Raw genomic sequence first — 24,217 nt, 5'->3', positions numbered from 1 at the left:
TTCAATAAAATTGTCAGGAAATGTTGACATAGAGTGGCGTTTACCATATGGATCCAGGACTTTTTTGAAGTATTTTCTGAGCCATTTTTAACATATTTTGCTGTTCTATATTGTGCAGGTTCTAGAATGCTACTGCCATCTGCTGTCCCATTGATCTTCATTCGATTTCAAAGCCAAAAAATGACAATAAAGTGAAAAAAAAACAACTGAATACGAGTATACTTTTTTTTTTTTTTGCTGTATTTGCTGTAGATAATTAGAAAAAAAAAAAATTCCGAAGGAGACCTCCTGAGGATCAATAAAGTTCTACCTAACCTAACCTAAATTAATTAATTAATTATTAAATGAATTATTAAGTATTTTGTAGTTGAATAATGATGTAGTATTTCAATTTCAAGTTAAATTCTCATTTAAAGAATCTTATTTCATAAGACATGACATTTTGCAGTTAAAGCTTTTAAAGAGCGAGTTTCAAATCCACTAATTATACAAATAGCACAATACTTTTTTATTTCCCCCACAATTGATTTGAAATTTTCCAGTGAAAAAAAAAATCCCAATTATTGCTTCATGTTCATTCAAGTCCTCCTACATACAGACTCAACATGCATTATATGCTGGGCTCTCTACACGCCAGTCTCTCCTCGGAGAACTGAACGAGCCCGGATGCTCATCGGAAACGCAAAGTCTTATTCTGTGGTGCGAGACGTCTGTCACCTCCGTGCTGATTGTGCTCCCACTCTGCGTGGGATGGAACGACGGCTCAGGAGGGGAGCGGGAGTTTGTGTTTGTGAGCGTGCGAGCCTTCGGCGGCGGTTTTGAAGTGTCACTCGAGCGTTAAAACAATCAGCATGTGGCTCACACCTACAGCACAGAAGCCCATATTAATAAGACTGACTGACTGGTGAGTGACGGCGCTTTTTTGGAAATATCACCGGAACTGGAGATATTTGTGTGGCCGAGTTTGAAAACTAAAGTTACAAACCTTGTACGTGTATTCATTACAATGATAAATAGATAGAATAGTTTAAGTAAATGTCAACATTCAAAACTATTTTTCTCCTCAAACTTTAAAATTACAGTTACTATTACTATTTAATTGATTTAAGTTGCATTTTAATTAATTATTACCTGTGATTTTTCTTCAACTTTATTTCCTCCTTATGTTAAGTATGATTCTAAACTGATATGCGTTTATAAACTTCACACAAAAGATAATAAGAATCTTATATTTAAAGATTTTTGCAGCCAAGACCCATAAGTCTGTTTTATAGTTGACACAGAAATTCAACAGAAAATAGTTGTAATTTTACTAAATATACGTATTTAAATTAAACTCTGGTCTGCAATGGCAGTGCATTTCATTTTTAGAATTATTTTATTAATTTATATTTATTTTGTATTTGCTTTTATTCATGATGTTCATTCTATATCTTTAATAATGAAGTTACCGAAACATCTTAAGACGTTTTTATTTGTTCAGGCTTTTCCTTGATTTTCTGGAACTCCTGTTGTGTTATCAGTGTTATCTTGATCTTTAAAATATATACTTTATTGAATATTGTTTTGATTGTTTAAGCGCTTTGTGACCCTGGTCTATAGTGCTATACAAATAAAAATTACTTACTTACTTAAATACGAACACAATAATTTAGATTTAAATTGAAGATGCTTTTTATCGAGAAAAATAATATATTATTTGGATATAAAGTCTAGTTTGCGACTCTTTTTGGACAATTTTGTTGTAATTATACTGTCAAAAACATCTATAAATGATGGCTTTTCCATTAAATGTTCATTCCTTTTGTGCATCTACTTCTCTACAATTCTCATCGCTTATAATCCAGTAATTTAACATTCGTTAACAAATTTAATTATTTAAATAATCTAACGTTAAAAAAAAAATCTTTCCAAACGCCATGCATATTTTAAGCCACATCATCTGAATTAGTAACATTCATTTCTATTTAAAATCTCCATCTGAAAGAGCATTAAATGCGCCTTGAAAAGGCGAAATTAGGACAACCGATCCCCCGTGAGTTGTGCTTGAAAACATTTAAGTGGAATGTTGTGTATCGCGGCGTATTATCGCCAAATCGCATCATGTGCCTGAGTGAGATTCTCTGGAGAAGCCATTATCCGCAGCGCTTCTAGCAGGTGAAGTCGGAAACTGGAGCAGCGGGAACTTTTCTCGCGACGCCGCTGCAGAGAACAGTGTTACCTGTTGGCGTAGTGCTCTATCCGAGTGTGAGTGTCGTCGTGGGAGAGCTGAGGGGACGATCCGGGTCTGAGCGAGAGAGAGAGAGAAAGAAGAGGGGATCGTGAGACACCCCAAGAGGGTGAGGGCAGGGATATCAAACGTGCAAAAAGCAGCATGAATCCACAGGAGACCAACGCCGCCAGCGAGCGTCTGAAGTACAGATGTGTGCTGCTGTGAAGCTCCTGTAAATAAGCTTCCCGCTTGGATCCTCACCCCTGATCAGAATACACTTACCTCTCTTCAAATAAGCTGTTTTGACATTCTTCAGGAGGTGGAAAAGAGTGGTTTATTCAGGAGATAAAAAAAACACTCTTTTCCACCTCCAGAAGGACACTTCACTATTTTAACATCCATCAAGGGAATAAGATGTCAATTATCTTGTTTCATGTTAGAAATGAGAAAGTGTGGACAGATTCATGAGCTGAAATAAATATTTGAAACAGAATATTTTGTATAAATAATGATGAGAATAATTAAGAGTTGGCGGAATTATCTATATGTTAAAACACTTAAAATATATATTTTTCACATGGGAAAATTGCTTGTTATTTTATGAGGCCCTAGATGGAAAATAAGGTTAATAAATAAAATAAAAAACCTGGATAAAATTAGACAAAAAAAACTATTCTGGAAGAAAGGAATTTGATAAAAAGAAGGTTGATATATGGGAGCGTTTTCGCTAACATAGGACAAAATAAATAAAAGAATTAAAGAAGTGCCAGTAATACATGATTCAGTAAACATTTACTTTTCTTGCTTTACAATTAACTGCTTAAGTGAATCATTATTGAACTCAAACTCTTTATTCTATTGTTTACAATTAACTATGAAATTGTTGATGATTTCACTCCAATATAATGTATATACATTCATAACAATTGTTAATTAATTTAAGAAAATGCAGTTTTATCGACAAACTTTCTTCTTTTCCATCTGAGACATATTTACACCTAATTAATTTAACTGAAAATATTAAATTCGATTTTCAGAGCTAAAACTGCAGTCCTGATAAAGTGTGTTGCAGCTTCTCTAATTTGTGAAAACGTATTTAATTTGGAGACTAATGTTGGCTCTTGAAGCAACACTGACATGAACGAAGAGGTTAATAGAGTTAATTAAAAATAATCACGTCTTTAATGAAACACCAAACAGTCATTATTTATGCTCCAGTGACTTCATTTTACTGTTTATTAAAAAAAAAAACTTCTTGAAAACTACTGCAAATAAATGGCTGATCGGAGTTTGACAGAGTTATAATTAAAGAAGAATTAAGGAATTTATCAATTAAAAAAATGTTTTATCAAAGTCAATATTTTCCTGAAAGTTTTTGAAAATGCAGCTTCAGCCACCTGAACACACATCTGTGGACAGAACTTCAGTGTTGCTGCTACAATCACGTGATGGACGCCTCCTCAGATGAGATGCAGGATCAAGCAGATCGAGGGATCAACACCCACCACGACAACAAACCATGAGATGAAGCCGAGATGCATGTACTTACGCATGGTCTACGGGCCAGAAGTTGATCAGCGTGACTGGACTGCAAGACAAGAAAAAAAAAAACACGAGCTCATGACACAGGAAGTGGAGTTGGGGGGGGGGGGGGGGGCGCCGCAAAGCATGATGGGAGCTTTGGCATATGTCGTGTTGGCGACAGATTGGCTGATATGATGATAAACATCTACGGAAAATGTCTTTGAAAAATATGTGTGTTTAGTAATATCTCTTTATGTAGGTTTTAACTTGACTAGTGTGTGTGTCTCACAATGTGTGTGTGTGTCGAAGACTCACGTTTCCATGTTGTCTCCCTCCAGGATGGTCTGGACCGGCAGGTAGCCCATACGTGGGTGTTTGGCAAAGTAACGCTTGGTCCTGAACTTGTTTTTCAGCACCTTGGCAAAGTCCCTGACATCCTCCCCTGATGTGGTCTGGCAGGAGAGAGCGAGAAACAAATGATGCTTTGTTCACCGAGGAGGAGGAGTGGAGGACACCGGCGCCGACACACACACATCTTTCCCGAGACACATTTCATTCCTTGGCTCAGGGCATTTTATTACACGCGGTGATTGAAGTTAATGTCCTCATTGTCGTTACATTTACAAGAGTGAGAAAACAGATTTATGACTGTGTTTGAGCTTCGGTGTCGGAGCGGCACCTCCCGCGAACTTAACCTCCCTCTCGCTGCACCTTCTGATCCGACCTACAAGTGCAGCCGAGCTGTGTCCACACACACATCTACAACCAACACTCCTACATTGTGCTTTTAGGAAGTTTTAACATTATAACACACTGATACGTTTCATTTTTTTAAACCAATATTAAGGTACAAATTGATAATTCACTTTTTTAAATCAATATTATGATTTAAAAAAAATTAAATTCACTTTATAAATATATATTTTATGACACAAATTGATACATTTTACTTTGTTTAATTTAAAAAAATAAATCATAATATAGATTTATATTCACTTTTTAAAATCAATACTTTTTATACAAGTTTTACTTACTAAATATTATATATGTTGATTGATACATTATTTCTTTAAATCAATATTACATTATTTTAATCAATGTTGTGAAATAAATTGATACATTTTACTTTTAAAACTTAATATTATGATACCAATTAAAGCATTAACTTTTAAATTCAATATTATGATACAAATTAGAACTAACTTTTTAAATCTATATTTATTTATTTATTATATTATATATTTATTTGTTCAGGCTTTTCCTTGATTTTCTGGAACTCCTGTTGTGTTATCAGTTTGATCTTGATCTTTAAAGTATATACTTTATTGAATATTGTTTTGATTGTTTAAGCGCTTTGTGACCCGGGTCTAGAAAAGCGCTATACAAATAACAATTAGTTACTTTCTTACTTACTATATTGCGATACAAATTAAAACATTAACTACAAATTTAAATTTTAATCTTTTTAAAGTACAAGTTACACAATTGAAATAAAGAAAAGGGCACATTAAATCTGAAATTAAACTATAAATATTTGCAGCAAGAAAGTCGTGTAACTGTGTCCGAGCTATTATGCAACCTCAGCTCCCCACACTGTAGAAAAAAGTGCTGGACAAAATCCTGGCATATCTCTCACTCCCTCTTCTTTAACCTGAGGGTTTGTAGCATCGACACTCCCGACACTCACCTGCTATATAAGACGTTCTTATCTAAAGAGTAGATCTAAAAGCAGTGGAATATCCAGCTGGAGGTTAGTGCGGCTCTATAAATACCAGGGCGTGGTGACTGACTGTAAACTGGACTGGAGCGCTAACTTGATGAACAGACTACCGACAGAACGCTGGAGATTTCCAGGCGGATTATACAGCTCCGAAAAGAGCTTAAATTCTGGAAATCATCCTTCACCAATCCTGTACGTATTAAAAATTGTATGAATGTCATTCATTCTAATTCATGCATTATTGCTCCCTAAAAATTAACAAAAAATGTAATAAATACAAAATCTTACTAAGTAGTGTATGTAATATATAACATTGTAAAATATTTATTAAAATTGGACATATTTGAATATATCAATGAGGGTCTTGTGTGGCCCCACGACTGTATTAATGTGGCATTCATGATGTCAAACATCAGACGGATCATGTAAAAACAATTTAATGTATTTTTTTTTATATATAAACAACAAAAAATTAAGCAATAATTTTGTAATTTTTGTGAATATTTTTTGCTCCTCAAAAAGGGAATATTCAAAAATTCTTTTGAAATTTATTTTTGATCAGATTATTATTATTTGTTATAAAGTTATAAAATACAATAGTATAGTATTTTTTTCCTTATAACCCGGATTTTATAAGAATCTTTTTAATAACTTTTCCCCATTATAGTGAGGCTTTTCGCTCCTTTCATTTTTGCTTGATGGGCCCTCACAACAGTCACCGTATGGGGGTCCCCTGGGTAAATGTAATAACTGATCTAAGTGGTTTGTGAGTCTATAAGACATTACAATCCGTATACATTGTATTTCAAATGTTGAGTTGTGTAAACTGCTGCTGCATTGTAATTCTCCACACTTGGATCAATAACGTAAACCTATCCATAATATATAAACCCGAGGAAGCCCTTTCACCCCTAAGGGGAGCCAGAGCTGGCGTCCAGGGCGAGCAAAGATGGGTTGACGGGGGAAATACCAATCACTTTATGGAGAACAAAAAAAAGCCACGAGAAAAAAAAAAGCGGGCTTTGGAATTTGCAGAACTGTTTTGTTTGAACCTCCCGGCTCAGTTTACTTTGCTTAATCTATTCAAGGCAGCCGGGATTCAATTCACACGATGTACACACGCCGGAGCGAGGGTGAAGTGGAGCGTACCGGAGTGCAGTATTCCACCATGGGGTATTGCATCTTGTGTCCCTTGGCAACGCGACCGGAGAAAAAGCAGCTTTGGCAAATGTCATAGTTGAAATGTTTCAGACTGCGATATCTGTGGAGAGAGAGAGAGTGAAAGCGACAGAGTCAGAATATGAGGAGGGATGAACAGAAGAGGCGGCGCTGAATATGCACAGATATAAACAGAGAGAGGGAGAGAAAAGGGACAGAATCAATTAAAGGGAAATTTACGGCTCTGTTTTCCCAGAGGGAATGTGTAGTTAAAATTCTTTCAGCGGAGTACCTAAAGGAGAAATTTATCCTTTCGCCTGGGGACTCTTCATTAGAATTTATCACCATGAAGGGGCCGGAAAACAATTGAACAGACGTACCTCCCGACCTTTAGGAGAGAAGGGGGGAAAAAAAAAAACCTCCTGGGCTTCAGTGCTATTGTAAGGGCCGGTGCTACAAATACGACGCTGGTTCTTATCAATCATTCATGCGTGCAGGTGTGAAGGTTTACAGCTCGGCTGCAGCTGCGGAATTGGATAACTGTTTTTTTACCGTTTCAACTTTGGCCACAGAAAAACTACTGATCAAGCACAGCAACGGAAAAGTGATTGGATTTGCTTCTCGTCTTTTTCAAAAGTATCTTGAATAACTACGTCCATGGAAAAAAAGTTGGATTTTTTAGAAAAGTCTGGAATATTTTACTATTGCTGCCCATTCTCTGTGTCCAGGGACCGTATTAGGCCCTCTGAGATATTTCTTTGTGGCCCTGCAACGGCTTCAATTAACAATTCAGTCCTCTGCAAGTTGATATCATGACTTGTGATAATATAATATAAGTTTAAGAAGCTGCTTTTCAAGGAAACTGACTTAATTATAACAGTTAATTGATTATTAATGTCTGTGATTCATCTAGAAAGTCAATTTGTTAAAGCAAATTGGTAATTTTTTGAGAAAAAAACTTGTGGTTAAAGAGTAAAATTCTTTCAATTTATTTTCCCGTTTCACGGCTTTGGCAGAACGAAAACGTTTTGTATTTATTTAAGGCTAAATAAGCCTCATCTTCATTTATTTATTTATTCCTTCTACAAACTAAACAGTTTCAAATTAGGGTTTGTTATATAATTGTTCTTTCTATTCTGGTGAAAATACAGAGGGAACCTTTCATTTATCTTTTACTTAAAAAGTGTGTTCAGGAATATAACATTTAGTATTTATTATCCTTTTGGTATACTACTCAACTCAGTCAAATAAGAATTCGTAAGAAACTTTCTATTACAAATTTGTTTTAATTTTTTTAATTTTATTTAAAAAAAAACAACATATAAAGTGGGGTTTATTCTAACCACATAGTATGGAATATATCAACTGTCTAAATAAATGGTATTTCAAGAATTTTCCCACCAGTTATCACCGTCAAATAACCTGATACCTATTTCAGTTCCCGATGACGATAAGTATTTAAGCAAGTGACGAACTCAAAGTTGGCCTTATCTGGCAGACTTTAAAAGCAAATGTGTGTCTGGGCTTCAAGGAGTCTCTTGTGTCATAAGTCAGTGGAGAAGGAGGACGAATTTCTTAATTTCATTTGTGAAGATTTTCTCATAAATATTTGTCCTCCAGACGAAGAAAACGTCGGAAAACAATTGTCCTACAAGTCTGATCTTGTATCGTTTTACCAAAATAATAACAAACATTTTGCTTCAGCTTTACTTAAATGAATATTTGGCAAGTCAAGGTCAAGACATCCACCATCAGCGGCACAACATATGGCAAGTTACATAATGCAATGCAACAGTCGAATTGGCAACAGACATTGTAAAAAGCCACAGATTCTAACCACCATTTTTAACCTGACAAGTTTTTTTCTGATAAAACATTAAATCAAATTGATGAATAAAGACTATTTTCAGAGTTAGACGGCATCCATTTCTTAATTACACTTTCAGTTTCATAAATAACAGTTTATTGTAGACAAATTAAAGTGTAAACATTCTGCAATCTAAGGTGTAATACTCCTTCTATTTTCAAGGTGCTGTAAGGTTCATTTCATTCTTAATTTAATAACATCTGTTTAATGAAAATGGTTTGGTTTAGCGGTTTAAATTGAGTGCAAATACGAATCAGTGCTCGAAAAAATCATTAGTTCGGTGTGGGTTTTGTTTCAATGGTTACAAAAATATATATTAACATCTATTTAAAATTCATGTTTATTTAATTTAATTGTCATAACAAAAAACAAATCAACTGAAACTCAATCATCTGCAAGCTAAAAAGGTTAATTGCACACAGATTCTAGACGCAGTTATATTCATCATAATCCGTGTTTGCACATGAGAGTGTAAACACATACTGATAAGAAAGGAGTGTGAGCTGGAGTGGGTGAAAGTTTCCTCACCTGAAACCGATGATGGGACATTCCTTGCAGATGTTACACTTGGCCTGGTGTTTGGCCGTCTCTGCAGCAGCCACGCGGTGCAGGACGGGTAACCACACCATCGACTGAGGCTCCAGTCGCATCCAGTCCAGAAACATGGCCGCCTCCAGCTCCGGTTTGTTGTTCGCCTGGAAACAAACGGCAAGATTAGAGATTCTATCATATTACAGTTTCACTGAAGGGAACATTTCAATTGCTAAAAAAAACAAATATTGCATTAGCTAAATATACTTTTAAACACAAGATAAAAGCATGTTATTTAAAGCAGCAATAATATTCGGAATCAAATAATTCAATATTGAGCAGCAAATCCCTTTGAGGTTAAAAATAATATTAAACGGTTTGAATATAAATCTTTTATTATTGAATTGTCCATGTGTTTTTAAGGTCCAAAAAATGAGAAATAAAGCTAAATAATCCTACAGCCAAATTCAGGACTTAAAACATGAGAAATGCTGGATCATCTCCTGAGGCTCAGGGATAATCCTCTCTGATTGAAATTACTTTTTTGGGGGAAAAAAGAGGAAACATGCACAGGCTGCTGTGTTGACTGGCTCGGAACCACCCGGGAACCAAATTAAAGAAAAAAACCTCATCAAGCAAACAATTGACATGAAAGGAAAATGTATATTTAATTAACTTCAATTGGTATTTTGTTTATGATCTTATTCAAAGAGTTTGTTCTACGGTTATCGGCATTTAACCCAAAATCATTATTTATAAATGTCATTTTCTATTGCAAAGGAACTGAAAATTTGCTTTATATGTATTTACGTCTTGAATGGATTTGGTTTATATATATATAGAATATCTATTTCATGGACAAAGCAAGTATATTCAAATGTACCTTTGTGTTTGTTATATTATAACTGTTTCATATATAAGTTAAAAAGGATGACATGAAAATATAACTGTGAAAAAAGGTCAGAGGTCAAGGCGACCTGACAGCCGGAAAACAAATGAACGACCTCCACCACCGTATATGTATTATTGGAAGCCAGGGAGGTCGTTCACCTTGAACCAGAGACGACACAAGGGATGCCTTCAACACATTTGTTTTTAGGCTTTCGGGTCATCTTGACCCTGCGATAAAACAAGGGTTAAAGGAAACAGTGTGTCACGTTTGCCAGGTTGTGTCATTTAACCAGCCTGATGTACAGACGTTTCAGTCAGTGAAACAGGAAATTGGTAAAAGATACACAGATTGATATTGATCTAATGTTTATAAGCAGGGGCTCTGGGTCGGTCTTTGTTACAAGACACGCGTGTGTGTGTGTGTGTGTGTGTGTGTTGAACTTGAACTGTATAATACGATTGGAATTGATCGTGGAAGTGTGAGCTTAATCTTTGCTTCTCACATGATAAAATGATATCATTTAATCCTGCATATGGACTTTGTAAGACTAAAATCAATACACCGACAACCCATAAACAAATGTCCAAGATACATTGTTAATGTTAAGGTGTGTGCGACTAATAAAAGCCTTATTCGATTTTGTTTCTTTTACGGTGGGAACAAGAGGAAGCAACAATTATTGAGAATCAATGCAAAGTTTGTGCTAACAAACGAACGAGCCGACGGGTCCGAATAACAAGCAAACCATTAGCGGGTGTGTGGAGTTCCTTCACAGTGAGATAAAACACAAAGTTTAACGTACAAACTGGAAGCAGCTGCGGACGGACGGCTCGATGTTGGAGCCGCCGAAAGATGCGACCTCGCCGAGCTGCCGCGGGATCTGGATGGAGTCGTGGAGGAGGAGACCCAGACGCCGTTGGTCGCAGAAGCCGGTCGCACTGGCAACCTGCCTGAACAGGACTAGTGAAGAAAGATAAGCAGTATTAACACGTCTGATGGGAATCCACTATCTGATAGAAAGAAATGGTGTAAAGGAGGGACTCAATTGTTCTTATGTAATCCTGATTAAATAAGTGAACTAAAGGAGAAAAAACATTGATCGTGCAGATTGACTCACTTATACAACAGTCTACATAAAGAGCTCTTAGACTAGAATAGAATGAGAACAAATAACCTTAACACAATAACACCGGTTCTGACATTAAGGTAAGGTAAGGTAAAACTTTATTGATCGATTGATGAAATTGTTTTTTACCAATAGCCAGCAATTTTTTCATAAACAATAAAAAATAATAAATAAAAAATAAAATAAGAAGAAGAACATAAAGAGAAAGAACAAGATGACACAATCTAAGTCTAAAGATAAAGACAAAGAACATAGGTCAAAGAAAAACAACAAAGACAAAGGAACAATTACAATTAAAAATAAAACTGAAGTAGATTACAGTGCTTTATATAGTTTTGAATTTTATTTAATTAATATGTATATCATCCGATAGACTGGCGTCCTGTCCAGGGTAAGTAAGTAAGTAAGTCATTTTAATTTGTATAGCGCTTTTCCAGACCAGGGTCACAAAGCGCTTAAACAATCAAAACAATATTCAATAAACTATATATTATAAAGATCAAGATAAAACTGATAACACAACAGGAGTTCCAGAAAATCAAGGAAAAGCCTGAACAAATAAAAACGTCTTAAGATGTTTCTTGAAGGAGTCAGTAGATCCATCAAGCGCAAAGAGTTTCCCCTGCCTCTCGCCCTATGACCCTGGGATAGGCTCCAGACCCTATATGTATATCAGTTACATATTTAAAAAATAAATAAATTGTATTCATACTTTTGTCTTTAGTTAAAAAATTATTTTATTTTGGCATTTAAATAATATTTATTTTTTATCGTAGTAATTGTATGGTTTATATTCCAATTCAGTGCATATAAATAAACAATACGATTTTAATTGTACAATTAGCATGCAAATATTCATGACGTACGTTCATTTTTGTGAGGCAATTAATTAAGATGGCAGAAGTTATTACGTTATGCGCAGCTAAAGAAGCTATTAAATCATGCTAGTCCCTGCGATGACTGAGGACGAGAAAACTGATGTTTGGGCATTTTATGGTTTCAAAATAAAATAAAGGAGTAATGACTTCCAGTAATAATGCTTTTATTTTGCTAGAAAATCAGAAATCAAATGTTTAGCCCCAGTCAGCATTTTTTCCATTCTTTAAAGCCTTGGACAAATTTTAAGGCAATGTTGTCTTTTTTCAAGGAAGGCTATTTTTGTTGAAGAGACAATGATTCAGAGCTAAATTTAAAAAGTGGCATCGAACCAAGAGTTACTTCATTCAGACGTCAAAATAAAATCTCCTCTATCTTCAACCAGAAAACATTATCAGTATTAAGGAATTGGCATTGAAAGTCATCCGTTTCACTCTGTGGTCTTTAATATGACTAATGATCTCATCATTAATATGTTGACTAGAAAAAAGTATCATTTAAGCCTTAAAATAATATTTGAAGTCTGTATGGAATCTGCTTAAGGTCTGAAAATGTCACTGAGGCCACACTTTTGGGGGTCATCATCTTACATCTGTATTTGTCCTCCAGGTGAGCCTTGCACAGCGATATGATTCCAGTTTTGAACGACAGAGTTCGGATTTTTCCAGTGCGCCCCCTGTCGTGTACAAGAAAACGCAGTTTGTTAGCACATCCGACTGAAAGCCGGCGAGAGAAACACCTTACGTGTCGTAGACGTTGAGCAGCCAGTTGAGACACATGTCCACGCTCAGCGGGACGTTGACCAGGTGGGCGTGGTTCTGCTCCAGCCGCTGGTACAGGCTGGTCAGACACGTGACCAGCTGAGAGATGTCCAGCGACTGCTCGTTCTGCTTCAGGCCGTGCTGCTCGAACACCTCGCAGGCTGTGGGCATGCTCAGCAGGTCCACTGTGGACGACACGTCCAATGATTATAATGTGTTTCCGGTAAAACAAATCACTCAAAAAACAAGAGCTAAAGATGTAGAGAGCGGTGGTCGGGTGAGGCCGGAGCCTGCACGGGCAGAACTCCTTGTGGTAAGGTGACCCTGAGCGTCGAAGGATAAAGAAGCAACTTGAGTCAGGAGATCAATACGGTATCGCATTAGTCATCTTTATCTTTCATTAAGTAATGAGCGAAAGTTGAAGCTTGATCGGTGCCGTCGACAGATAAGAACAGGCTCCAATTAAAATCCTGACGAATGGCTTTCACCGACACCTCCATTTACCTGAAAAGCTCATGAAAAGAAACATTTGTAAATGAAAGACTGAAGAAGAGTGACGGTAATTTATTTTCAAATTCAGGATAGGGTTTCCTGTTAGTTGTCGGATGTGCCTTGGTATATGTAAAAGGTAAAATAGGGGAGTGAGAAAATATCCATAGACAGATGTATCATGATATAATTTTCAAGATACTAAATCAGCAGCAATGTATGGATTTTATTTTGGCTTTCAAATCATATTTTATTTTCATCATGATTATTATATGGTTTTCTATTTCAATTCAGTTCGTACAAATAGTCATGGCGTATGTTAATTTTTGTGTGGCAATTAGTTAAGATGGCAGCGGTTATTATGTCCTCCGCAGCTAAAGAAGCAATGAAATCATGGGAGCCTCGGCGATGACTGAGGATGAGAGGATACAATTAACTCGAAAAGCTTTGAAAACTGAGGTTTGGGCATTTTTAGGTTTCAAAATAAAATAAAGCAGTAATAACTTCGTCAAGAGTCATGCGGTCTGTAAATAATGCAGCGCCAGAGTCAAGTCAATACGTAAAGTACGCAATTAATACTACAAATATATATATCGTTGTTCATACTGCATCAAAATACATCGTAATATATCGCATCAGTGCCCATGTATCGTGTGTATCCATGTGATAAGTATCCAATCACCAGTACCTTTCCATTAAACACCCCTTGCTACAAATACAATCTATATCCCAGCATTCAAGAACTTAAACATCAAAAATCGAATTTTTACATAATAAACTGACAAAAATCTCAAAATATGCTCCTACAGCTGCAATCCAGGTTGAAGTGAGTATTTATAGCGGGTGACTAACATAAATAGCGCTCACAGTTTCCTGGTTGACCATGATACAACTCACACTTTCCACACCCACCAGCAAAAGACGAGAGGGTGAGTAAACACACATATGGACACACACACACACATACAGAGGCAATGATTGTAGAAGTAGGAAGAAGGGGAGGAAGAGGAGGAGGAGGAGGAGGAGGAGGAGGAGGAGAGAATCACGACAGACAGAGAAAAGGCGAGGAAGACTGACAGGGTAAATGAGGCATGTCGAGGGAAAAAGAAAAGAGTGGAGCGGAGGAGAAATGTACACAATAGGGTATACTCATTTTGAGGGTACATCTGAAGCAATAGTTTGGATGCACACATACAAGTGTGTGTCTGCCTGAGAGAGACAGAGAGAGCGAGAGAGAAAGAGAGAGAGCGAGAGAGAGCGAGAACTTACAGCACAAGGCCTTCTGCAGGCGCCTCAGCTTCATGGCTGTTCGGTAGGCGGAGAATCGAACATTGTTCAGGTCAGCTGGAAGAAAAACAGGATTTTGTGACCAAACCTGGTGAGAGCACAGGTGAATTCCACACCCACTCTCAACATTCAAACCACACTTGGTTATGCTGTGACAGTCTATTGACGTATGACCCCAAGACTAAAGTGCAGTTCACCGAGTGTCCACTTGGAGCTAACTGCAGAAGCACCAGAAGTCATTTCTCGGGTCATTCACTTTCACCATGACCTCAGCTAAATAGGTGTGGGTTCATCTGCCAATCATAATTCAGTTAGTCCTTCCTAAACTCGTGATCTGTCCGCAAATTGGCCTTGAAATCATGGTTTCGTAACAGTGTGATGTCGCACATACCGAGTCCATATTATACAGATTATATAGTCTAAATCCATGAGTACATGTGTTGCAAGAAAAACTTGGTATGCCATGGTAATATTATTCAGAGGCTAAATAAGTGGTGCACAATTACATAAGCTAAGGGCCACGTTGAATACTTGAACTGTTATCTGTATAATGTTCAATATCCCATCTTAAAATAGTAGAATAAGTAGTACTTGTAGTGTTGTATAAATCCATTGTCAACTTGGTAGACATAATATCATCTCTAATTCTGAATTGTAATTTTTTTAAACACTGATTTTGTCAATGATCCGTATTCCAAAAAATGGAATATCAATAATCTTACCCAGGGATTGGTAGAGCTCCGCCATTTTGGGGTGGTCCCAGCATGTTGTCTGGGTTTGATGGCTGAAAAGAGAAAGAATAAAAAAATAGATATTATTTTGTATTCAGGTCGCTAGCAATGCGTGTAGAGACTTGCTAAATTTTAATGATAATCAAACAGTCGAAGAAGCCAGTCATCAAATCATCAGTAATAACACGCATTTGTTTTCGGGAGCACGAATATTGAAACACAGCGCAGCGATATGAAATGGAATCAGATCTTTGGAGAAAGCAAATAACAGAAAAAAATAAATAAATCTGTATGCTGCTGTAAAGGCTGCCAACAAAACAAAACAAGACGAAATGTTATTTCCACTGATGTGATGCTCAGTGGCTGATGAATTCAATCAGCTTTCGCTCCTAAAATCCAACACACTGATATTATCTCTGGTCTGCTTCTGCCCTCCACACACTGGAATTACAACAAGCCCAAGCTTTTCACAACAAAACCCCACTATTCTCCACAAAAATGACACAGAAAGAAAGGTCTAATAGAGGTAGAGAGGACACAAGAAGAAGAAGCGATAGATGGCCACTGTGTCATCACCGCCTCACACATTCTGGCAAACACTCATCCTGGTATTGTGTGTATAAGACCAGCTAGATACAGAGGAAAAGGAAGGCAAAATGGGATGTTTGTCTTCAAACAAGCATCATGAATTCCCAATGCTTGAACTGGATTACATTGGTTCGACTAATGCTTATAATGTGTTTGCCTGCTAATAAAACATGTCCGAACCATTTGTTTGAATCAATCCAGCTCCGACACTCCTCACCTTCAGTTTCAGCTAAATGAGATCGAAATGAGATCCACACAGCACAACAAAAATGACTTTAATTCAACTGTACAAACAAGCATCATGAATTCCCCGTAATTCAAGTATAAGATGCAATCCATTCATACAACTAATTTATTTTTATTATCGCCGCAGTCAACTTAACATTTTAATCTATTTTATTGTGTTTTTGTGTTATTTTGTCTCAATATTTAGAAAAAAAAATAGAAGAAACATAAGGTCAATATAAAGTGCTGTATGTTTAAAAACAAGTATTATATGATTTACCAGAATAATCAATTTCCACTACATTGAGCAGAGGATATAGATTAATGAGATTAGAAAAAACACCAATAACATTTGACAGTCATTTATCTTTAAGATAAGATGACATCAGGTGTGAATTTTCTTTTAATTTAGTGAGAAGCTAGAAACTCTAATTCCGGAAGTTAATGCAGGATTTTGATTTTTTATCAGTTTAACTTTTCCTTAAAAGAAAGTGTTCAGCATTTAAAAGTGAAATTGGTAAAATAAAAAAAAGTCAAAAATAAGATTTCAAAAAGCACTCTGTTGGCTCAGACCTCAACCAAGCAGCTCATATCAATCCCATTCTGGCTTTTTCATTGTCAACTGTAAACGTTTTAAACTGAATTAATATCATAAATAGTCAAATTGAAAATGAGCTCCATGGGAAAGAGGTCGCAGTAGCATTACAGAACTCACTAGAACAGCGCATAGAAATATAGCAAGAAGGTAAGTCAAGCTTGTGCTGGATTTTAAACTCTTGGTTGCAGTTTATCCCACAGTCCAAAAACATACAGAGGTTGATTGAGAACTAGGTGAAGTTGTCCTTGGGTATAAGTGTGTGTGTGTGAATGGTTGTGTTGCTCTTTGTGACCTGCAACAGACTGGCGTCCTGTCCAGGGTGTCCCCAACATCTCCCCCTATGAAACTGGGATAGGCTCCAACCCCGTGCTACCCTCATAAGGGATTAAGCGGCACAGAAAATGAACGAATGAATGAATTATTTGTTAATTTACGGCAATCGTGGTTGATTTTCTGTATTTCTGTTAAGCCACAGTTCATGTTTGCTGCCTCATACTTTTAGATGGCCATGACATCAGCCACTGGTGGACAGTTGGTCTGATCCTTTGGTTTGATTTGTGTCAGAAATATCTCCATTTTCTACTTACTCGCTAGCTACTAGGGGTGCAAACAGGTTGACACAGAATGCAACATCGTCATAGGTGGCGTGTTTAAGTACAATTGGAATCCGAAGATCAAGACTATTTGCATGTTGCATGCTTGAATTATTTTATACTCTACAATATTTTAAATCCCATTCTTCCCAGCATGTTTTCAATTATTTATTATTATTATTATTATATAATATATTAAATCCCATTATTCATTTATTTCCAAAGATCCCCCAACCCTTCTGGCAGCCCCCACTTTCTAAAACCTGGTCCTAGTCCCATTATTAAAACCCCCCCCCCAAAAAAAAAATCTAATTGGAGATAAGAATTAAATAAGTACATTTCTTAAGTGATCGTTACTTGCGTAAGATGTATTATAAGAAATAATTAGAGAAACAAGCCAAAACTTTGCTGATAAAAATAGCAAATCAAGTTTGTAGCAGAAAGGCAGTAAATAAATACATTTAAAGAAAGCACGTCATCAAAACAAGAAACTCTAATTGACCCAATAATGGTGAAATAATAAGGGCCAATAATGTCCGTCTCTGCTTTGACTTCAAACTCTTCTATTCAGTGCTTAATCCAAAAAACGTCAACTTGAGTTCTCCCCCTACTTAATATGTCTGCTGTTAAATTGACTTTTTACAATCCTGGCATTAAACAAACCTCTTATTTAACAATTGACTCTCCATCAACGTGTCAGCAGCACTTTAATTATTTCATTGAAATAACTGGGAAAGTTTAAGGAGGTCACCAAAGAAGCAAAACTTGGTGAAGACATTTCCAGCGCTGTTTAAAATACAGTTAGGGTGAGATCTGCTCCCTGGAGTGAGCAGACTTTTTCTGCTTTTTAATTCAGGCCCGAGGCGTGGCAGCGCAGAAATACAACCCGGCCCGAGCTTTTAAAAGCGTACATATCGAGTTGTTCACACACAAGCGAACCTGCTGTTAACCTTTGTCTGGAAAGCACGTACAAATAATAATCCATAAACCCCTTTTTTCACAGCATGCTCTTGTTTTTTTTCTCTCCCACACACCCTCTCCAGATAATGAGGCGAAGGGTCCTGTGGTGAAGAGCTACTTTGCAGTCCTCGAAGTGCAGAGTCCATGCAAACAGTACCTCGGCTCGTCCGCGGCGGTGCTCTCAGTGCCACACTGACGAATTCCAGCACTAACAATCAAACACCGCTCTGTTATCCAGGACGCCGCAGAGGCTCCGAGACGCCGAGGAGAAGTCGGGAGTTATCTAAATTAGCTGTGGAATTCTACTTCAGCGGGACGATTACTCGGAGCTTCGTTCATCTGTTGAGTAATAGTATCCGTAATGAATTAGTTTAAGAGTTGTTGTAGAAGTTAACACAATTTCAGCTCCTAATGGAACAGACAAGAAGTCAAGAGAGAGGCAGGACAGTACATGATGGACGGGAGGAGATCACGTTATTGAAAATATACTTTGTTATTGTGGAGCGTCTTTATTGCTAACAAAACTCTTGAGATTCCATCTACGAATCAGAGTAGGGCTGTACGATCCAATATTTCATCTTCAGAGTAATTGAACAAACCATATTTTAAGAGAAGTTAAGAGAAAATAAAGATGATTTAATAAAGAGAGATCGATAAAAATATCAAAGAAAATACAAACAAATCAATACTACTTAAAACGTTTATATATATTAGGCGTTAAAGACAAAAAACATCTTTTCAACAAACTATTGTTATCTTGTAAGAGCAATTTGATCAATTTAGGTTAAATACGTCTCATAACACAACCTTAAATTACTTGAGCTATTTTTTATTTTCATATACACAACACATTAGATTAAATTTTGTTCAAGGCTCGCCCCAGTGTCAGAAAAGTGTAACTGCGACGTTGTGGAACATTCGTTACCACATATTTCATGTATATGTGTTTCTCGTTTCATCTTCCTGGCAACTGCCAATAAACTCAAAACACTTCTCGGAGTCAAGTTGAACCAATAATTACAGGATATATGAAACAAAAGTAAATATTACGTACGGTTTCTTTAAGAGACAACCTCCCATCATAATAAACTAGCCACATGACAGTATCATACACTGTAGTTAATAGCCGTCAGGATGTATTTCCACTTAAAATTAAATAAGAAATACTGGAAACAGAAAACATTATTGTATTTTTTTCATTAAATATGTTGATTATGATGACTATGATTGAAAGTAAATACAAAAAAAACCCTCAGTGTTTTAAATGGTCAACCAACAGATGCATAATTTAAGTTAAGCCTTTAAGACAACACTTATTTCTACCAGGTAATTACCGGATTTGTACAGTCATAGCAGGAGAAGCAAATAATATCCTCCAGTTTTATATTGTATATACAAGTGTAGCAGGTTTTTGTTCCTTCTGTGCTCAAAGGCAGCTACTATCCCTTAAGTCCAGCTGCTGTTATTTTTATTTTTCAAATAAAACATTCTCTTCTACGATGTTGTTGTGTGCTTTAAGAGAAAAGCCTCTTTGCTTTCACAAGCTCATTAAAATTGTGTTTTTCCTGCTCGTGCATGAAATCTGCGTGAAGGGGTTTTCACAGCTATTAATGTGCGAGTGATTCAGCAACACTTGTATCACTACACCTTATCCGTCTTCCACCTATTGTGGCTGTAAACACCAGGACAAAACCTGCCGTTTGTTGGGATGGGGAGAAAACACTACACAGCTTTTGAAACCCTACCGAGACACACACTACACTTCCTATATATCTTTGCTGCAGAGCACCAAGCAGATATCCCATCGGGATTAATAAGCAATAAAATATCACAGCAAACTAAACATATCAATGACCGCCTGCAGCTCACATTCATTCTAAGCTCTTTGAAAACTGGCACAGTCTGTTAAAAAGTATGCATCGGGGCTCCTGGGCAAACCCAAGTGTGATAAAGCATCATAACTGTCAAAAAAAAAAAATGAAATAAACCAGTGGATCCTGAGCTGCATGGGCTCTGTGGTCGGGGGATTTGCAGCCTTGCTTCAGGCTGATCTGATAGAAGCAGACCGGGGGAGAAGAGATCATTGAACTCAATCCCCCACCCACATCACTTTTTGTTTCAAACAGCTGAAGGAATCAGTGAAGGCAATAAACCTTAAGGTCTTCAAATAGGAAACAGCAGAAGCAATAAACTAAAATGGCAGGACAGATACCGGTCAGCTTTTGTTGGCGTAACGTATTTGTTAGCAATATAGAGTGTCACTAGAAAAGCACAGAGATAGCGCATACCTCTGCCAATGAGCTTGTTTTCACATGAGATCGAATCAATAGAACACTTTCCAAGTCGTAAAGGAATGTGTTTGGTGACGAAATTAGGCCACCAGTGACGTGATTTCGATCCATACCCGATTTAACAAATACATTTCGTCACCACAGGCACATGGTAAATCATTTATTTTAGATTAAATTTATTTAAAAACCCATCCTGTATGCAGTATGAATAATTTCTTTTAAGGCAACATATTACAAACCAACCTAAGGTTTCATGAAAATCGATTGACAAGGTTGAGTTACGCCGTTTACAAACAATCACTAATAAAAAAACAACCTCTTGGCAGAGTTTTTTTTCCCTTTTGTTTGTTCATTGGAGAAGGTCGTTTTAAACTATTTAAATAAATGCTAAATGAAAACATAACTTCAATTTCTTTTTTAAATTATATATTCAAAGCGCAGATAAACGTCTTATTACAAATTAAGGGACTGGATCTTACGAAATAACATTTAAGCGATATACCACCACAGTTAATAAATATTGAAAAGTCGAACCACTTATTAAATTAACTTAATGTTCTTTGTATGATTTAAGGTTTGACAATGTTGAGTAAAACTCCCATTTCTATATAATAAAAAGTGTTGTTTTTAAAAAAAATGACAGGATAAGTGGGAAGCTAAATTCTCAATTCAATAGTTAACTAATCAAAGGGAGATGAATAGCATGAGATGTTTTGCATAATATGTCGTTGACAGGTTTTAATCGAGGATCCAATGCAAGTGTCAATGTTTACCTTTTGCCATTTTCTCCCCTGGGAGTCGTACCTCGAGTGAGACGTCTGGTGTTCTTTTCACAGACACAATACTTGATCCTCCCACGCGAGGAGTTTGAAGACACAACATTATGTAGTTCAGCTGACAGCTGAATAGCTTTTTCGAGGCGTCGACAGATAGCCGTCGTAAATAATAGATGGACAGACACGAGTGTGCTCAATTACAACTCTTGGATGAATGATTAAAACTTGTTATTTCCTCGCCTTTCACTATATCCAGAACAATCTTCTTTTTTTTTTTGCAGACGAGGCATGAGAATAGCCCGCCTTTTGGGATGCAGATTTCAGGACAGGCCCTTGAAACGGCTAGAAGAGATGCCTGATGACTAAGAAAGAGAGGAGGTTTGGGAACAGAAGGACAGCTTTTGCTTTGACCAAAATTTAATGTGCACTGGAGGCAGTTTTATGTGACAGTCATACTCTTACGCTTAATACAATGTAGGGCAGTAGCTAAAGGCCATGTCTGCAGCATCACGTTTCCCTTCTTAAAAACGCATTCTGCAGTGTTTCATGGATGAAAAAATCTCTTTAGAAATAAATTTGTTGATAAAATGTTTGTAGCAATATTGTGGCAGTATAGTCGGGATCTGCTCCACCGACAACATGGCCTTAATTTCCCTTTGTTTGTCTGTTATTTCGGAAGTTTTCTTTCTACAAAATAAACAAGTTCAAAAAGAAAGATTAGAAAAAAAAGAAATAGATCATCACCAAGCATTTGTCTTTTTGGCGTCAGATAAGAGGTTGCAGTAGAGTTGGCTTGAACGTAATATTGGCTGAACATCTAAAAGAAATAAGCTTCCTAACACAGAATTTATAAAGAAGTTCAACTCCAGTAATGATGTCAGCAACAAAAGTTTGAAAAAAAATAAATCACTTTTCCTATTGTCAGTCACTTCAAGACCAAAATGCAATATGTGTGCATTTATTCCTGTTCTGTTTATTTCTAAATGTGCTTAATTGTACGCATGAAAATACGCTTTATTTATAGAGGGACTAATTACGAGTTGAAGCTTCAGCCATCAGTCACTGTCAATGTAACTTATAATAATCGTTCCACCACGCGGCAGATGAAGGGGATTCAATTATGAATATACTTGCTCATTAACTGTCTTACAGAACAAGTTATTAACAGAAATGCATCATTTATGGCTTGAGCTAATAATGAGGACATGTTTTTATAATTTATGTATAGTTCCCCATATACTATCATTATTCATACGTGTTTAAAATTCAATTGAATGTTGTTTGCAATAAAGTGGCTCATTTAATAACTAGAAGCTGTAGGCAAATTTTATTTACGCTGTGAAAATAATCAAAATGGTGATACATGTGCAAGTCTCAGAGAGTAATCAAAACATGGATGATCCTTGTTTAAGTGTACACTTCGCACTAATGCAATTCAAAACCAGTCGCAGGAGGCCTGATCAACATTGCGGTGGTTTTTTAATGATTGTGAATTGAGTCATTAAAGCTTAATGTGTAAGTCAAGTGTTTTTTAATCAACCTTCTTTGATAATGTATTGGTTCAAAATAATAATTATCAATCCAGATAATTAGTCAATTAGCATACAGCTTCCATCTATGTTTCATTTGTAAATCAGAAACGGCGTTAAAAACAAAATAAACATCTTCTCTACTGAAGTAACCGCCAAAAATGTTTATATAGAAAAGCTTAACTAATACTTGTGTAGTGCACTTATCAGAGAAGGTTTCACTGAACTTCATAATGCTTAATAAAATGGAAATTACGGCGGAGATAATAGCGGAAGTAACAACGTCTCCAATGTAGCAGAGCTCCTGTCAAGTGTGCACACCCCTAAAGGTGAGCAATTCTCAAAAATGACTGCATCATGAGTGTCTATAAAACAGAGTTGCGAAAATTCTCAGGGCAACTTCTGCGTTTAATTGTTTCTTTACACCAGAGACCACCTTGTCGGCTTCTAGTTAGTTCGAGTCCTCTGAACCTCCCTGGTCCATTCTACTCTAAATTCTTCAGTAAAGTGGTTTTTAAGCAGTATATTATCCAAAACTGTCCACTTGAAAATGACTGCAGCTGCACCTTAAGTATTTAATAGGAGTTTGTGTAAGTTCAGATGGTCATTCAGATCGAGAACAGGTGTTTTTGGATTATTACATAGGTTTGAAGATGTTTGCGATTAAAAGATAGACACCACACCGGTGGAGATATTTCAGTAAATTACCGAAAATCCTTATTTGAAGACCAAAAAAAACCACTGCATGAACCTGTGGACAAGGATCATGGTTTTGTTTGCAAATGAATCCCAGGCTAGACAGAAGACTATCAGTGGAAGACGACGGCAGAATGAAATATGTGTAATCTGATAAACCATTCTTATCCATGCCATCGTCTGCAGCAGCGGCAACTCGGTAATATTCGGCAGGTGACACATGAACACAAACGCTCCAAGTGACAAGCTCATTATTATTATTTCCATCTCATCAGTCACTTTGTACGCTGAATAGTCGCAAAGATCCTCAGGACTGGCGTGGAGCGCACAAGTGCGTCATGACCATTGTTATCAAACGACGGGGACTTATTTAAGTCATTCACATACATTAGTCAAGAAACGATACAGATGTGCCTCACACTGCAACCTTAATGTCAGCGTTTTATATCCATTATTGCAGTCGCTGCACTGTTACACCGTCATTATTAAAGGGACATAAAAAAAAAAAAGCTACAGTGGCTTCTGGAGACCGAGGCGATCCGAGATAACAACAGCACTATCAAGCAGCTCATTGACTGTTTTATTAAGTCTCGCAAAAAACCAAGTTAATCTATCATCACTGTCATTATCGCCGGCGACAATCGCTTCGTATATCTATTTTCAGGCTGGAAAGTACGGCAGGATTCAGATGACGCACTACATTAACTCTCCACTTATAGGAGATCCATTAAGAAATAACAACAACCCAAGGCTACAGGAGATTTGGAAAAAAAAAAGGGATTAAAAG

The 24,217-nt window shown here is 36.7% G+C and overlaps 1 protein-coding gene across 3 annotated transcripts in view; it reads right to left on the bottom strand.

Moving 5' to 3' along the window:
* dmd (dystrophin) overlaps positions 1 to 24,217 on the bottom strand; it is a 235,127-nt gene that overhangs the window by 6,908 nt on the left and 204,002 nt on the right. For all 3 annotated transcript variants that reach the window (XM_087791572.1, XM_087791573.1, XM_087791574.1), the window contains 10 exons: positions 15,166 to 15,227; positions 14,426 to 14,500; positions 12,651 to 12,852; positions 12,497 to 12,582; positions 10,707 to 10,864; positions 9,010 to 9,176; positions 6,606 to 6,717; positions 4,052 to 4,188; positions 3,762 to 3,800; positions 2,222 to 2,287 (listed from right to left, as the gene is read on the bottom strand). In XM_087791572.1, the coding sequence (XP_087647698.1) occupies positions 2,222 to 2,287; positions 3,762 to 3,800; positions 4,052 to 4,188; positions 6,606 to 6,717; positions 9,010 to 9,176; positions 10,707 to 10,864; positions 12,497 to 12,582; positions 12,651 to 12,852; positions 14,426 to 14,500; positions 15,166 to 15,227 (1,104 nt within the window). The remainder of the gene's footprint in view (positions 1 to 2,221; positions 2,288 to 3,761; positions 3,801 to 4,051; positions 4,189 to 6,605; positions 6,718 to 9,009; positions 9,177 to 10,706; positions 10,865 to 12,496; positions 12,583 to 12,650; positions 12,853 to 14,425; positions 14,501 to 15,165; positions 15,228 to 24,217) is intronic.

Source organism: Callionymus lyra, chromosome 5 (assembly GCF_982586985.1).
Source record: "Callionymus lyra chromosome 5, fCalLyr1.hap1.1, whole genome shotgun sequence".
Classification (NCBI taxonomy): domain Eukaryota; kingdom Metazoa; phylum Chordata; class Actinopteri; order Syngnathiformes; family Callionymidae; genus Callionymus; species Callionymus lyra.
The sequence above is the reverse complement of the archived record's forward strand: the minus strand, read 5'-3'. Positions and strand labels throughout refer to the sequence as shown.